Genomic DNA, 16,460 nt, shown 5'->3' with positions numbered 1-16,460 from the left:
AAAAAAAAAAAAAAAGAAAAGAATCAATCTGATGCATTACCCTAGAATCTGAAGTGTTAAGTTCTCCTTTTATCTCTCTGACTTAATTACTTCTTCCTCCCAATACCCTTTTTTAAATGAATTCTCTAAAACAAAAATGGGGGGGTGGGGAGTGTAAATGAGGCTTAATTGGAGGCCCCCAAGTTGTCTATCATGACAGAATTGATGATGACTTCCGTGGATGAAAGCATTTCCCCGATGGGTGCAGCACACCAACATGGCACAAGTATACATATGTAACAAACCTGCACGTTATGCACATGTACCCTAGAATTTAAAGTATAATAATAATAAAAAAAAAAGAAAGTGTTTTCCCTGTCCCTTCTTGCCATAAACACAGGCGGAAGTCATGGTTAGTCTAAGAAACATAACCACCAACAGCTTGTCTTTGATTGAAACGTGTCCCTATTTTCATCACAAAGGAAATGATTAAGTAGGGTCCTCCTATATGTTCAGCATTTTATATGACCTAAGATCATCTACATCATTAAATGAGATCGCAGAGCCGTAATTATTTTAATTTTTTTCTTAGAAATATAATGTATAAGGCATACAATCAAATTAGGTAATAAATTCAGAAACTGATTGACTTCAAACATATACCCTCCAATTGTTTGTGAGGAAGCAGAATTCACAATAAATTATGGGCTCCATCTGTATTGATATATTCCCTTCATTTTATTCCACATCCCTATATTCTCCACCTCTAGTTCAAAATAAAGCAATCACACCAAAGAATGCAATGGCACAAACTTTAATATTCAAACTGATACAGGAAAGTGGTCCCAATCCAGACTCCAAGTGACAGTTCTTGGATCTCACACAAGGAAGAATTCTGGTCCCTAGAGTAAAGTGAAAGCAAGTTTATTAGGAAAGTAAAGAAATAAAAGAATGGCTACTCTATAGACAGAGCAGCCCCGAGGGCTGCTGGTTGCCCATTTTTATGGCTATTTCTTGATGATATGCTAAATGAGGGATGGATTATTCATGCCTCCCCTTTTTAGACCATATAGGGTAACTTCCTGACTTTGCCACAGCACTTGTAAACTGTCATGGGGCTTGTGGGAGTGTGGCAGTGAGGACAACCAGAGGTCACTCTCATGGCCATCTTTGTTTTGGTGGGTTTTAGCCGGCTTCTTTACTGCAACCTGTTTTATCAGCAAGGTCTTTATGACCTGTATCTTGTGCTGACCAACTATCTCATCCGGTGAGTTAGAATGCCTTAACCGTCTGGGAATGCAGCCCAGTAGGTCTCAGTCTCATTTTACCCAGCTCCTATTCAAAATGGAGTTTCTCTGGTTCACATGCTTCTTGACAAAACTACCTTTTAAGAGGTTTGAATCTCAATTAAGCTGAACAGATAAAGAATGTTTATTTCTGAGTTAGGCACCACAGGAAGAACTGTAGGCTAAAAAGAGATCACAAAGAAGGGCAGTGACACCCTGAGGGTCTACTCCTCAAGCACAGGGACAGGCCGATTCCAAAGCAAACACTCAAGAGCAGGCAGGTAATTCTTGAAGCCTGTGACAATCATGCTTTTTAAATTGTTATTTTAATAATCTGGATTCTGCTTTTGTTTAGCTTTGGTGGTGGTTGTTGTTTCTGAGATGGAGTCTCACTCTGTCACCCAGGCTGGAGTGCAGCAGTGCAATCTCGGCTCACTGCAACCTCCGCCTCCTGTATTCAAGGAACTGTCCTGCCTCAGCCTCCGAGTAGCTGGGACTACAGGCGCCCACCACCACGTCCAGTTAATTTTTGTATTTTTAGTAGACACTGGGTTTCGCCGCGTTGGCCAGGCTGGTCTCAAACTCCTGACCTCAAGTGATCTGCTGACTTCAAGTGATCCGCTGACTTCTGCCTCCCAAAGTGCTGGGATTACAGGTGTGAGCCACTGCACCTTGCCTAGTTTTGCTTTTTTTTTAGAAGATACATGGTCCCGGTGTGTTGCCCAGCCTGGCCTTGAACTCCTGGGCTCAAGGGATCCCCTGGCCTCAGCCTTGCAAATAGACAAGACTACAGGCACACACTACTCTCTCTGCCTGGATGGATTCTGCTTTTTTTAATATAAAAAGTACATTCTAGGTATAGTTCAGAACATTGAAAGTATCAAAATGGCATTTCAAGAAATACAAAGCACCTTAAAGAAATATCCACAATTACTGGAATGTAATTCCCTAGGAGAACCACTACAGAGCACAGAGGTCACAGCAGGAAAAGTATCCACTCCAAAACCAGAAAGGAGGATGTCAGTAACATCAAAACAGGCCTAATTACAGGAATCTTTAACCCTGATAAATTTCCTTCCCATGAATTTTTTTTAATTATACCAAATACTTCGAGAGAAAAAAACAGTAAGAAAAACATTCTGATAACCTCTAAAATGTAGTCATCAACTGCTAAATGTTTAAAAAATGTTTTATCATCAGAAAGCCTTCATATAAATACAAATGCATGACATATAAATATACATTTATTTATAATATAAATATAATTTATTATAAGTAAATCCAGGTCCTACAAAATTCATTCTATCTCACAAATTTCACAAGTTCAACAAACTGCTCCAGGCACACCGGTAACAGAAGAGACTGGGAGTATGGGAATCTTTCAAATTCAACGTATGTAAATGTCATAATGGGCCACTGAAGAGAAAATTAAATCCTAAAAGGATGAAGGGGAGAGACCAATTCAGTCATACAGATTACAGAACTCTCAGGGTAGGATGATCCACAGGAAGCTTTCCCATTCATCACATGTAAATTTCATGATGGCCTACATACCTACCCATCCAGAGAGAAAAGTTTCCAATGCAACCAGCTTGGTGCCAAGTACACAAACAACCCCAGTTGATATTTACAAGTTTTGCAAGTTCCCCTCTCCTTCCTCCTCCCTCCCCATTTAGGAGGTAGCCCTGCAGAGAGAGTTCTGCTGCAAACAGAGGAGGTAATTGTAACTCAAGAGAGCCCACTTTCTCCTGTATTCAAATCACAGTACAGTATGATGGCAGGCTGAAAGCTACTGGTGTGACAAACTGGCGATTCTTTTTTTTTTTTTTTTTTTTTTTTGAGATGGAGTCTCTCTCTGTCACTCAGGCTGGAGTGCAGTAGCGCAATCTTGGCTCACTGCCTCTGGCTCCTGAGGGCCCGCCAACATGCCTGGCTAATTTTTGTATTTTTAGTAAAGACAAGGTTTCACCATGTGACCCAGGCTGGTCTCAAACTCCTGACCTCAGGTTATCCACCCGCCTAGGCCTCCCAAAGTACTGGGATTACAGGCGTGAGCCACCGTGCCAGCCCAAACTGATGATTCTGCAAATTAAATCTCACAGCTCATGAAGGCACATCATCTCTGATACAAAATTATGGTGACCGAACATACTTATCTTGATGTTACTTATGCAACCTTATGCTGAAGGTTAGAAGAGAAAAAAATTTTCTCATGTCAAAATAGAACAATAAAATCCACATTGTGACTACTACTACCTCAAGAATCTGCCAAAATAAGAGCTTCTAGCTAAACCATATGCAAACCATTTCCTTTGACCTTGCTTCCAAGCAACCAAAATGTCTCAAGTATTTGAAGTTTACTTGTATGGACCACTCCCAAATATTTATGTGGTTATTTTGTTTTCAAGCTTTGAAGGACACAATATTTACACAAGCCTGGGAATTAGGTGATTCAATTATAATTTATCTCTCCAAACTTAATTTGAATCTAAATGCTTTCCCCCCAACCCCCACCCCTGCAAGACATAGTATTGCTCTGTTACCCAGGCTGGAATGCAGTGGCACATCTCGGCTCACTGCAACCTCCGCCTCCTGGGTTCAAGCAATTCTCCTGCCTCAGCCTCCTGACTAGCTGGGATTACAGGCACGCGCCACCACGCCTCACTAATTTTTGTGGTTTTAGTAGAAGCAGGGTTTCACCATGTTGCCAGACTAGTCTCGAACTCCTGACCTCATGATCCACCTGCTCCACCTGCTTCAGCCTCCCAAAGTGCTGGGATTACAGGCATGAGCCACCATGCTGAACCTCTAAATGCATTTCTTTTCAGATACAGAAGGCAGCATGCCTTTTCACTCTCACCCTTGCCACTGCTGCAAAAATGAAGACCCTCTCGTTCTGTGCTGGGAATTCCTCACTCAAAAAGGGGTTTTCCCTCAGTCACTCGCATGGCAGGCTTCTGAGCCTGGTACCCGCAGAGGAAATGCACTAATTTTTTAATTAAAAAAGGAAAACCAATATGAAAGGAGAGGGCTGAAACACTGAAGAGACAAAGCCCAGTGCCTCCAGACCTCAGCTAACTCTTCAGAATGCCAAACCACTGAAAAAACCTTTATCTTCCCACATAATCCAAACTGGTTTCCCTCTTCCTCCTTTCCTTATTAGGCCCAAATAAGACTTAGAGGATTAATCATGCACATTGGCTTTTTTACTGCAGTTACAAAATGCAACCACTGAGCTTCCCTCCCTTTCCTGATGCCAGGTTCACTTAGCTACTTTAAGATTTGTAAGTACTTTGTAAGTACTCAGCAGTACTTGCAAAGGCAGTACTCTAACACCTTCAAAATGGGGAAACCATGGTTGTAAACAGAAACACGTATTTTTCCCTCAACTTGAATGCTTTATCATATCTCTAACATGGTAAGAGCAGAGATTCACAAAACCATGACCTATATTTTCCAGATTGTTAGAACAGCAATTGAGAAAAACTGTTTATCCAAGAAATACCTTTAATCAAACAAAAAAGAATAAAAGGATACAAGGGAAGGCCTCTCTTCCACCCTCTTTCTCATCACAGGTTCGCTTTAATCAGATAAGATGGGTAGGGGCTCCAGGACTCTTAAGTTCACGGGGTATATCATTAGGACCAGCCCTGTAACTCAACTGCACAAAGAATGAATGACATTGTTATTAAGACAAACATCATCTAGGGAGAAAAATACATCAAGGTAGAAAAAAGATTTCCTTTTTAGGTCTTGAAGATCTGTATACAGATGCTGGAACCAAGTCACACTGAAAAAGTTGACAGCCTGGCAAGTTTTAGATGTGGTTGGCCAGAGATGTATAAAGGATACAGTGGGGCTTGTTGGAAGTAACAGCACTTCCCAGATGAGGGGTGCTGCAGTGTAGACCAAGGGGCCACAACACTTTAGAGGTGGTACTGGCCTCTGAGAAGGCAGAGGTCTCTAAGAATTAAAGAACTCCTATGACTTAAGGTCAGCAGAGATAGGCTATCTTGAAAGAAATGATCTACCTCCCTTCCCTGAGGGAGATAAGACCCTACTACATTTCTTCCCTTCAAAATTAGAACCAAGATGAGAAAGGAGTTGAAGGATGAATATGTTTTACATAATATCTTTACTTACAGAAATTAAAAGACCAAAGATAAGCTGTAATTCTGAACTTCATTGGATCTACAAACATCAATAGTGGTCGGCAGGGCACGGGGGCTCATGCCAGTAATCCTAGCACTTCGGGAGGCTGAGGTGGGCGGATCACTTGAGGTCAGGAGTTTGAGACCAGTCTGGCCAACATGGCGAAACCCAGTCTCTACTAAAAATACAAAAATTAGCCAGGCCTGGTGGTCTCTACTATTACAGGTGTGCCTGTAATCCCAGCTACTTGCGAGGCTGAGGCAGGAGAATCGCTTGAACCTGGGAGGCAGAGGTTGCAGTGAGCCAAGATCAGGCCACTGCACTCCAGCCTGGGTGACAGAGTGAGACCCCACCTCAAAAAAAAAAAAAAAAAAAATTAGACTGGCCAATTCCATATTGTTTTCTGGTTGGTTTTGACTAGTTCTGCCTGGCATCATTAACAATCATACAAGCGTGAGATCCTGGTGCACTCTGAAAGCTATTTTCTCCACGTGGAAGGTAACTTAGACATGTAATAAAACTTCATGGTAGTGGGCTTTCTCATTTAGTTTTATTTAACTGTCCCCTCGACCCTCATCAGCAGTGTACCTTTTAAATAAAATGTCTGTTTCTATAGGGATAAACATCTTAGTAAAATAATTTTCTACAATTCTTCTTTTTTTTTTTAGGCAGAGTCTTGCTGTCACCCAGGCCCTGGCTGGAGTGTCGTGGCACAATCTCAGCTCACTACAGCCTCCACCTCACAGGTTTAAGGGACTCTTGTGCCTCAGCCTTCCAAGTAGCAGGAACCACAGACAGGCACCACCACCGACTAATTTTTTGTATTTTTAGTAAAGACAGGATTGCACCATATTGGCCAGGCCAACTCCTGGCTTCCAGTGATCCACCCACCTCAACCTCCCAAAGTGCTGGGATTACAGGTGTGAGCCACCATGCCCAGACAGCTCTCCTAAACACTTGTCATTTCTAAATGGCTGATGAGTGTTATTTAATCTGCATCTGTGCCTTCTGATGTGCCACAATGCCGTTTTTACTGCATAAACCTTTTGGTTCAACATGAGCTAGTCAGACTCACTCCAAGTACACTTAACACTGAATATATTCAGTCCTATTGGACTGTATGGTGTCAATTTTGGGTTTGGCCTATCCAAATTTAACCTCCTCTGGATCTGTTGAAATACCCCATTATAATCTTCATTCTTGCATTTCGGTTAGTGAGAAGATAAATATTACAATGAGAAAGCTATCAAGGATATCTAATATTTAGCTAACGCAATATTAGAACTGACATTTACATTTTGAAATATCTTTTCAAGCCAATATAACCTTCTCTCACAATTGCCTTAAATGTATTTTGAAATTGCTAACTTCAATTCAGAATTTCTCATTTTTCAAAAAAGCAAGACTTACATTTAACAGTAATCTTTATTTGAATCACTCTGCTACCAGGACACTGGGCCTCACTGAAGTTAATTTTAAAGAAAAGATCAAGCAAAAAGCTAAATACATTATAAATGCCAACTATTCAGATTAAGTCAATTACATAATCTGTTCTACATATTGCCAAATTCCGTATGTCAGTTTCAAAATCAACTGCAGTACACTGGCTTTAAACTGCATTCCACAGGACTCCATATTTACACAAGTGTGTTCCCAAGAAGTTGCATTTTAAAATTTTTTAATGTAATCATATTTTCATAATTTCTTATTTGGCAAAAACAAAGATATCATTTGATAAATTTGGTCTGTAACACAGCGTTCTTTTCATAGTATGTCCTTCCTACCCTATACTTCTCAAACTCTGTGTGTATTTCATACGCCTATCACTCGAGAAATTTTTTTTTTTTTTGGAGACGGAGTCTGGTTCTGTCGCCCAGGGTAGAGTGCAGTGGCGCCATCTCGGCTCACTGCAAGCTCCGCATCCTGGGTTCACACCATTCTCCTGTCTGGGTCTCCCCAGTAGCTGGGACTACAGGCGCCCGCCACCACGCCCGGCTAATTTTTTTTGTATTTTTAGTACAGACAGGGTTTTACTGTGTTAGCCAGGATAGTCTCGATCTCCCGACCTCGCACTCAGAGAAATTGATACTTCCCGAATTTTCAGGCCTTTATGAATACCAGTCCACCATCCCAAAAATGTATCTTGAAAATAAGATGAACTAATGGACAGAAAGACATGCATTTACACAGATATATGATCAAGCAAGCATAATGAAGTGTTATTAGTAGAAAAGGTAGCAGAAATTCTTCCAACTTTGCTGAATGCTTGAAAATTTTCATAGCAAAATCATAAGGGAACAATCTCCCATCTCCCCCGCTTTTTTTTTTTTTTTTTTGAGATGGGAGTCTCACCCTGTTGCCCAGACTGGACTACAGTGGTAGGATCTCGGCTAACCGCAACCTCAGCGCTCCCCAACCCCCTGCCCCAGGTTCAAGCAATTCTCCTGCCTCAGCCTCCCAAGTAGCTGGGACTACAGATGCACGCCACCACACTCACTTAATTTTTTCTATTTTTAGCAGAGATGGGTTTTTGCCATGTTGGCCAGGCTGATTTCTAACTCCTGACCTCAAATGATCTGCCCACCTTGGCCTCTCAAAGTGCTAGGATTACAGGCGTGACCCCCATACCCGGCCCAATCTCCCATTTTCAATGCCTGCTTCAATGGCCAATACAGAACTTCATTTTTCTCTAAGACACTTAACTCTTCCCACTGCATATCATAATTATTCACACGTTGCATCTAGTCTTCCTACTGGATCTATGTTTTGAGTCATTGCTACCACTCAAAAGTACCTAGCACATCTTGTACACAGTAATCATTCAACAAATAAAAGGAAAAAAAGTACTTTGACAATCTGTTGAAAATAACTGTTCTTTAGTTATATTACTTCTTAAATTATTCTCACATGATACAGACTGATATTCTCAACACACAGGAAGCTGAAATATAAAAGACCCATGTTTCAAGAAAGAATTTTTTTCCTAACAACATATTTACAATACAATATAACTGAGAAGCCAAGACATACAGACATTAAATTATATATAATACACAGCAGCATGAATTAAAAGATTACCAAATATTCACTCAGAGGACAAAAATTCCTCTGGGTAGGAGCCAAGATTGGAAGTTGGTGAACTGACTTGAGCCTTGCAGACTGAGCAAGATCTGCAGAATTTTGGGGCGCAAGATGATCTAAGCTCTGGAGAGTCTAGGCCTGAAATACTAAAAGCTAAACTAGGAGAATGGTTAGGGGGTGGGAACTGAAAGTCTCAACAGACCCTGAGAAAGAAGAGTTAACAGACTTGGGAACACTAAACACCAGTAGAGTGCTCAGGAGGACATCAAGGTTTGAAAACTAGGGAGAGCTAACTAGACGATTAACCCAACTGGGGACCTTGAAATGAGCCATCTGAGGGCAGGGGAAATACAGTATGTTCGGTTTTAGACATACTGGATTTGAGATAAAAGTGGGACATCCAGAGCCTTTAGGTAACTAGATATACACAAGGCAACAGAGAGTAAGTTATCTAAGAAAATAACAGAGAAAAAGTTCACAACTAGTCCTGAGGTACACTTATGAATGAGGATAGGAGAAGGGAAAATAAGTGAACCCACTGGAGAAGCCAAATGGCAGGAGGACCACTGTAATGGAATCCAAGATAAGAAATGATTTCTGAAAGCAAAGTTAAGAAAAGGAAGACTTGGCCGGGCACGGTGGCTCACGCCTGTAATCCCAGCACTTTGGGAGGCTGAGGCGGGTGGATCACGAGGTCAGGTGAGCAAGACCATCCTGGCTAACATGGTGAAACCCCATCTCTACTAAGAATATAAAAAAAATTAGCCGGGCGTGGTGGCGGGCACCTGTAGACCCAGCTACTTGGGAGGCTGAGGCACAACAACAGCATGAACCCAGGAGGTGGAGCTTGCAGTGAGCCGAGATTACGCTACAGCACTCCAGCCTGGGCAAAAGAGCAAGACTCCATCTCAAAAAAAAAAAGAAAAGAAAAAAAGAAAAAGAAAAGAAAGACAGGCTGGGCATGGTGGCTCACGCCTGTAATCCCAGCACTTTAGGCAAGCAGATCATGAGGTTAGGAGTTCGAGACCAGCCTGATCAACATGGTGAAATCCTGTCTCTACTAAAAATACAAAAATTATCTGGGTGTGGTGGCGCTAATCCCAGCTACTTGGGAGGCTGAGGCAGGAGAATCACTTGAACCCAGGAGGTGGAGGTTGCAGTGGGCCCAGATCACGCCACTGCACTCTAGGCCTGGACGACAGAGCGAGACTCCGTCTCAAAAAAAAAAAAAAAGAAGAAAAGGAAGACTTAGACACACATGCCCCCAACTCCCAAAGACTGCAGCTTCAGGGATCATCAGAACAAAAACCAGAATTGGGAGCTATATAGGCTAATTCCCTAAACAGCTCTCCCTTGATTTTTTTTTTTTTCCTGTAATCAATATGGCTTGAAATAAAGGACACATTTTGAATTTATGCCCTTTTTAAAGTAGTAAGTAAAGGTAAAATTCACTAAATTATATGATAAGGAGCTGCAGATTTACCTTTCCAGTTGTATTCGGCTTAATATCAAAACTAACTTGCTTTTTTGTTTTCCTTTTTAGCTTTTATCAAAACTATACAAAAATGGATGAAAGAAAAAAAAAAGTAGCCCAAATTCCTGCCAAGTGGCAAGAAAAAGTCAACCCAAGATTCAACTATTGGTGGTACTTAACCTACAAGTTGATAAACCACAGGGAGAAGACTGAGTGGAGTAAACTGGGATGCTAATAAAGTAAGTTTTTTAAAAGGCTGAACCATATAAAATAGTCAACGTACAAAAATGTATTTTTCATGTTTCATATGTTCCTTACAAGACTCCAAATAACAAGCAGTAATACCTACAAAGAATTTCTGTGCCACTGACTTGATTTTTGTTCATCCTCATCAGCAACTGGCAAAGAGGAAGATGTCTTCCACACTTTACACTTTAAGTATTTGTACACAGCATATCCCTTAGGCACCAAAATACCTACTTTTTCAGGTACATGTGGTCTTCTGTTTCATAGCTGAGGAACACCACCAGAGGCAACAGAATTCTGTATGCACCAAGCAAACGTGGTTGGTTATATGACCCCAGGGAGATACTGGGGGGTTGGACAAGTCTCTGCAAGTTGTTGCTACAAAGGCAAAGGCAAATCTTGAACTGCAGGGAAGCAGACCAACTCCCACACAATTGAAAATTCTGCCTTCCCCAATCACTATGTGGTATTTACACTGCCTTTCCAAGAGGATCCCCAGAAAGTCCCAAAGCTACAGCACATACAGGACAAAAGAATGGCTCGGTAAATTCCCATGATGCCAGGGAACTGGGTAGTTTCCAAGGGCAGAGTGTTCCAGAAAAATGCAAATCATTCATGCTTCCCCAAAGAAATTCCAGCCAAATACAGCTGCTATCTTAGAAAGTCTAATACAAAATTGCAGTTTAGATGCTTGGATGAAGGGGCTAGAAGCACAAGGACAAGTAACATGTTCACAGTCTACAAGGGATTCTAACTTGCCACTGAATATTCTTCCCCCTCATCCCCATTTCATATCACCTCTGAGAAGATTCCCTGTGCGTGCGGAGCATGAAATCTACGTGTCTGCTGCCAATGTGACACCTTTTCAGAAATTTTGGGGTCTTGAAGACCTTTACCTTTTTTTAAGTTTACATAAGAATTAAAATGCCTTATTTTCAGTATTTCAGTGTTTGTCACTTAAAAAAAAAAAAAAAAAAAACTAGGCCATAAGCAGTGGTTCGTGCCTGTAATCCCAACTACTCAGGAGGCTGAAGTGGGAAGATCACTTGAGCCAGGGGCAGGCAAAGGTTGCAGTGAGCTGAGATCAAGCCACTGTATTCCAGCCTGAGCAAAGGAGTGAGACCCTGTCTCAGAAAAACAACAACAACAACAAAAACTTAGTATCATTCAAAAAGAGGCCACTCTTCTTGCCATCCCCTCAACCACGGACTTGCCACAAAACCATGGTAAAAAGTAAAGTTCTTGGGAGTATGAAACAAAGTATTCCAATTTGGCATCTATTCTGGAATTTCTGAACAAAATCTTTTAGCTGTCAGACGTATTCAGGTAACTTTTAGCCTTTAATATGATGCTACATTTAGCTGCATAATCCCCCCATCCATTTTAAATTATTTCCTCATTCTTGCTTCCCCAAGTATATATACAGGATTATCAAGGCTTCCTTTAAGGTAATTTCAGTGACAATCCAGAAGTAGGAAAGATGCCTCAGATCCTCTAACCACTCAGTCTCACCAGGATTCTCTGAGTCAAATGTGACCATGCAACAGAAAAGCAGCCATCCTTCTAACAGGATCTCTGTGGCTGGTTCAATTACTCACCTACAGATTATACCCAAATTACAGAATAAATATTTATTTCAAAATATAAGCAAATACACTGTCAGTTCATAGGTCAAATAAGAAACATCACTCCCAAGTAAGTATTTATCTTTAGAATAAAAAGCTTTGGGGCCAGGCATGGTGGCTCACGCCTGTAATCCTAGCACCTCAGGAGGCCAAAGCGGGCAGATCACAAGGCCAGGAGTTCGAGGCCAGCCAAGCCAATATGATGAAACCCCCCTCTCTACTAAAAACACAAAAAGTATCCAGGCGTGGTGGCACGTGCCAGCAGTCCCAGCTATTCGGAAGGCTGAGGCAGAAGAATTGCTTGAACCTGGGATCGGAGGTTTCAGTGAGCCGAGACTGCGCCACTGCACTCCAGCCTGGGCGACAGAGCGAGACTCCATCTCATAAAAATAAATAAATAAAATAAATATTTATCTTTAATTAAAATCAAAGAGGATACCTCTAATAAAACAATCTAAACATTTATGTAACAAGAGTTAAGTGGTATAGCCATTCTTTTAAATTGTTCTAAATAATATCAAAACAGAAGAGTCAACTCAAAACTGCCATTTATTTAAAAAAATCAGAGTTCACAATACCACTTCCCAAGCTTTAGAAGCCTTTCTATGTGAGAAAACAGGTCATGGAAATGAAGTTTCACTATTTATAAATACTGCACTAGATTTAGAAGATCCCGGGTTTTCCAAAAGTCTTAGGTTCCACTTTGTGTATGACCTTACAGCAATTCTAGGCAGTATTAAAACAAGTGTAAGACATTTAACATACCATCCCCACAAACACGAAATGCATACTCTTCAAATATAACCAGCACTTAACTATCTAAAGAATGACATTAAAACTTTTTGAATTCACTAACAGTTTTCCAACTGGTTTGTCCTATGCAAACGACTCAAACTTTCAGGCAGGCCCCAGGAAGCAGCACACAAGAAACTATTTAATTAAAGATTCAGCCTAATTCCCAGTAGTAAATCACAGGAAATATTTTGTTCCAAAGCAACGTCTCCTCAGTCCTAAAACAGTTAAGTTTTGGTTGATTTGCATTTAAAAACTGGATTTAAGTAAAAAGTCAGTAAAATTTCTCTTTTATGACTCTTATAACAGGAGTCTTTCAGATCTGAGAGTGAAACTTGGTTTTAACAAGTTACTCATTTTTATGAAACTCTAACCAGAAGACTAGTTATGAGTTAGAACAGCTCAGGTTGTTTCTTTTCTTCTTAAAATACCCTTTTACTCAAACTGAAAATGCATTTGCTGTAATCCGACTTAAACCAACTGACATTACACCTGAAACATTTACTCATTTGAGAAAAGCAGCCTACTCCAAAGCAAAGCCCCATTAGGCTCCCACTGGGAGCTGCCCAAGGGCCTCCAATTCCAGACAGATAACAGGTCTCCTAGCTCTGGCAAAGAAATTTAAAAACAAACAAACAAACAACAAAAAAAAAAAAACTAAATTATTCTTGCATTTTTCAAAGAATCAGAACAAGAACCTGATAAAATGGTTGTAAAGATGATTTAACATCAGAATCTATTTTTTAAAAACCTAAATCTTAAAAAGTATAAGTCACATTCCTAGTTTAACACTCTGACAATGCCATTTGAGACACAAAACTAAAAATATCCCAAAACACTGCCTTTATCTTTAAAGAAAGGCACTCCAGCAAGTTGAAGTAGGTTGTATCCATTTCCAAGGACTAAAGAATGGTGTAAGTACACACTGTACTTTGAAGGCAAAAAAAAGGGGGGGAATTTTTTTTTTTAAATGGCTAATACTCTGTAACAGTTGAAATAGAATTGATAGATGAGCAAGTATTTAAATTCAAATGTTAAGTAAAATAAGATTTGGCAGACAATTTCGATTTTGTGACTTAATAGAATGTATGCCGAGCTTAAAGGTAAGAAGGCACTTAACCTTTTTGAAACACTTGGTAAAACTGCATGCAATGCCTCGTAATAAAGCAATAAGTGATACCTTTACTCTAAAACACACTTTGGAAAAAATAAAATGAATCTTGAACTCCTTTCCTTCTCCAGGAACTTCAATATGGTGTGAGTAACTTAACCTTTTTGACACGCATTAACCACAGGGATGACACTGTATGTAAAATAACCTTGGTGTTAACAACTGCGCAGCAAAGACCAATCTTTATTATGCTGTAGAGTCAATATGAGAGGCGAGGAAAGGTTTAGAAAGATGTTTAGCTCGGCCGGGCGCAGGGGCTCACGCCTGTAATCCCAGCACTTTGGGAGGCCGAGGCGGGCGAATCACGAGGTCAGGAGATTCAGAACATCCTGGCCAACATGGTGAAACTCCGTCTCTACTAAAAACACCAAAATTAGCTGGGCATGGTGGCTCTTGCCTGTAATCCCAGCTAACCGGGAGGATGAGGCAGGAGAAAACGCTTGAACCAGAGAGTCGGAAGTTGCAGTGAGCCGAGATCGCGCCACGGTACTCCAGCCTGGCGACAGAACAAGACTCCGTCTCAGAGGGGGGATGAAAAAAAAAAAGGTGTTTAGCTCAACTAGACAGCCTTTACAGCAATTCCGCCACCGGTGACAGTGAGAAACTGTCAGCTTGGGGAGGCCGCGCGGCGACTGGACCCCGCCCCCGGGAAGCCTCCCCGGGGCCGAGGCCACCCCCCCGCCGCCCCGGGTCTTCTCCTCGGAGTCGGGAAATGCCTGCCCCCACGCTAAGTCTCTACTGGCCACTCTCTAAAAGGCAAAAATGGCAAAAATCCTCCTTTGAGGCATCGCTCCCTCGACGCCCATCACCACTCCGACTCCCTCAAAACATTGGTCGCAAAGCCCCCCGCCTGGTCCCTCATCTGGACCTCCATTCTCAAGAACAGGGTGGCAAGGCAGGCAAAGACGCACACTTCCCAGCCCCCGGCCCCCCAGGGCAGCCTCTGTGTTTCTCAATAAAAGCCTCCTACCAGGGGCAAGACCAAGTTCGGGCGCTTCCCCTCGTGGAGAAACGCTGGCCTCACGGCTCCCGGCCCGGACGCGCTGGCCCTTTAAAGGCGCGGGCTTCCTGCGCCCGGGGCCCCTCCCACGCCATCGCCACCGCTCGCGCCCGCCCCCGCCGAGGGTCACACTTGAACTTTAGCTCGCCCAGCGCAGCCAGGCGCCGGCGCTCCGCAGGCGGTGGCCGCCCCTTCGCACGTGTCGGAGGCACCACCTCGGGCTCGGGACGCCCGGCACTCGAGGCCACTCCAGAGAAAACCAAAACAAAGCAAAATGCGCACCGCCTCCAGAAACTGCCCGGCTGGCCCTGCACCGTCCACGGCCGGTCGCGCCCTGCCTGTCCCCTCCACCTGCAGCCCGGTCCCAGGACAGGGAGATTCCGGGGCCCCTCGCCGCGCCCTCCCCAGCCGCGCCAGGCGGAAACAGCTCCGCAGCGCGGTCGGAGAGGACACGCCCTCCCCCCCCCGAGGTCCGGGAGGGAAGGGGCAGTCGAAGCAGTCAGCTCGGGCCGGGGGAGTGCCCCTCCCAGCGAACCCGTTTCTCCTTTCACTGGCAAACTTTTCGGCCGCTCTGACATCCACTTCTTGGCGCACTTTCTTTTACTTAGTTCCTCGACGAGCCCCTTTTCGCGTCCCACGCGAACTCTTGACTGGCGCGCGCGCACACCTACTGCCGTCCCCGACCGGACCTGGGCGAGGTCACCGCGACCACCGCTTCTCGCCCGCCCTCCTGGGAACGCGCTGCCCTCCAGTCCCGCACCTTCAGGCCGAGCAAACCTGCACAGCTGCGCCCTCGCCTGACCCACCGCGCCCCCAAGGTCCAGCCGCGCGCCGAGACCGCTCACCTTCCAGCCCGCCGAGCTGTTGCTGTCACCCTTATCCTTGAAGTAGGGCACGCTCTTGACCATCCACTCGTAGATCTGCGACAGCGTCAGCCGCTTCTCCGCCGAGCTCTCGATGGCCTTGGTGATGAGGTCAGCGTAGGACAGGTTGCCCCACGCGTTGCGGCGGGACGAGCTGCTCTTGCGCGGCTGCCCCGCGAGAGGCCCGGTGGCGGCGGGGGGCACTGGCGGGTGCTGCGACAGCGGCCCCGGCGGCGGGGGCTGTGGCGGCGCTGGGTGCAGGCAGCCCGCCTCCGGGCCCTGGAAGTCCCCGCACAGTCCCCCGGTGGCGGCCGCGGCGGCCGCCGCCGCCACCGCCGCCGCCACAGAGCCGGGTGCCTGCGCAAAGTCCTCGCTCTCCTCCAGCAAGCTCAGGTTGCTCATGAAGTCGGCGCTGACAGCGGCAGCCGAGGCCGAGGGCAGGCCCGCCGCGGCGTCGGGGTTGGCAGTCGCGCCGCCCGACGGCGCCGGGCTGGAGGTGGCCGAGTTGGACTGGCTAAACTCCGGCCTGGGCAGCGGCCAGGTGCACGAGCGCGGCCGGGGCAGCGGCTCGAAGTCCGGGTCGATCTCCACCACCTGAGGCGCCTCGGCCATGGTGACCCCCGCCCCTCCCCCAGCCGCGGGAGAGCCAAGAAGGGGAGAACGCAGCACGGGGGCCGGAGGGGGAGGGGGCGCGAAGAGACGGTCCGAGATTTGGGGGAACGAAGCCGGTGCGGCGAGCGGACGGAAACTGGGAGGAAAGCGCGGCGGAGTGGAAGCGCGAGCCCAGAACT

The 16,460-nt window shown here is 44.5% G+C and overlaps 1 protein-coding gene across 1 annotated transcript in view; it reads right to left on the bottom strand.

Moving 5' to 3' along the window:
* FOXO1 (forkhead box O1) overlaps nucleotides 1-16,454 on the bottom strand; it is a 112,414-nt gene extending 95,960 nt beyond the window's left edge. Inside the window, exon 1 of the mRNA XM_011942976.1 lies at nucleotides 15,652-16,454. Within this exon, the coding sequence (XP_011798366.1) occupies nucleotides 15,652-16,281 (630 nt within the window). The 5' untranslated portion in view covers nucleotides 16,282-16,454. The remainder of the gene's footprint in view (nucleotides 1-15,651) is intronic.
* Nucleotides 16,455-16,460: the final 6 nt, after the last annotated feature.

The sequence above is a fragment of the Colobus angolensis genome, unplaced genomic scaffold (genome assembly GCF_000951035.1).
Source record: "Colobus angolensis palliatus isolate OR3802 unplaced genomic scaffold, Cang.pa_1.0 Scaffold214, whole genome shotgun sequence".
NCBI lineage: Eukaryota > Metazoa > Chordata > Mammalia > Primates > Cercopithecidae > Colobus > Colobus angolensis.
Note: the sequence above shows the minus strand (reverse complement) of the source record. Positions and strands in the feature narration are given on the sequence as shown.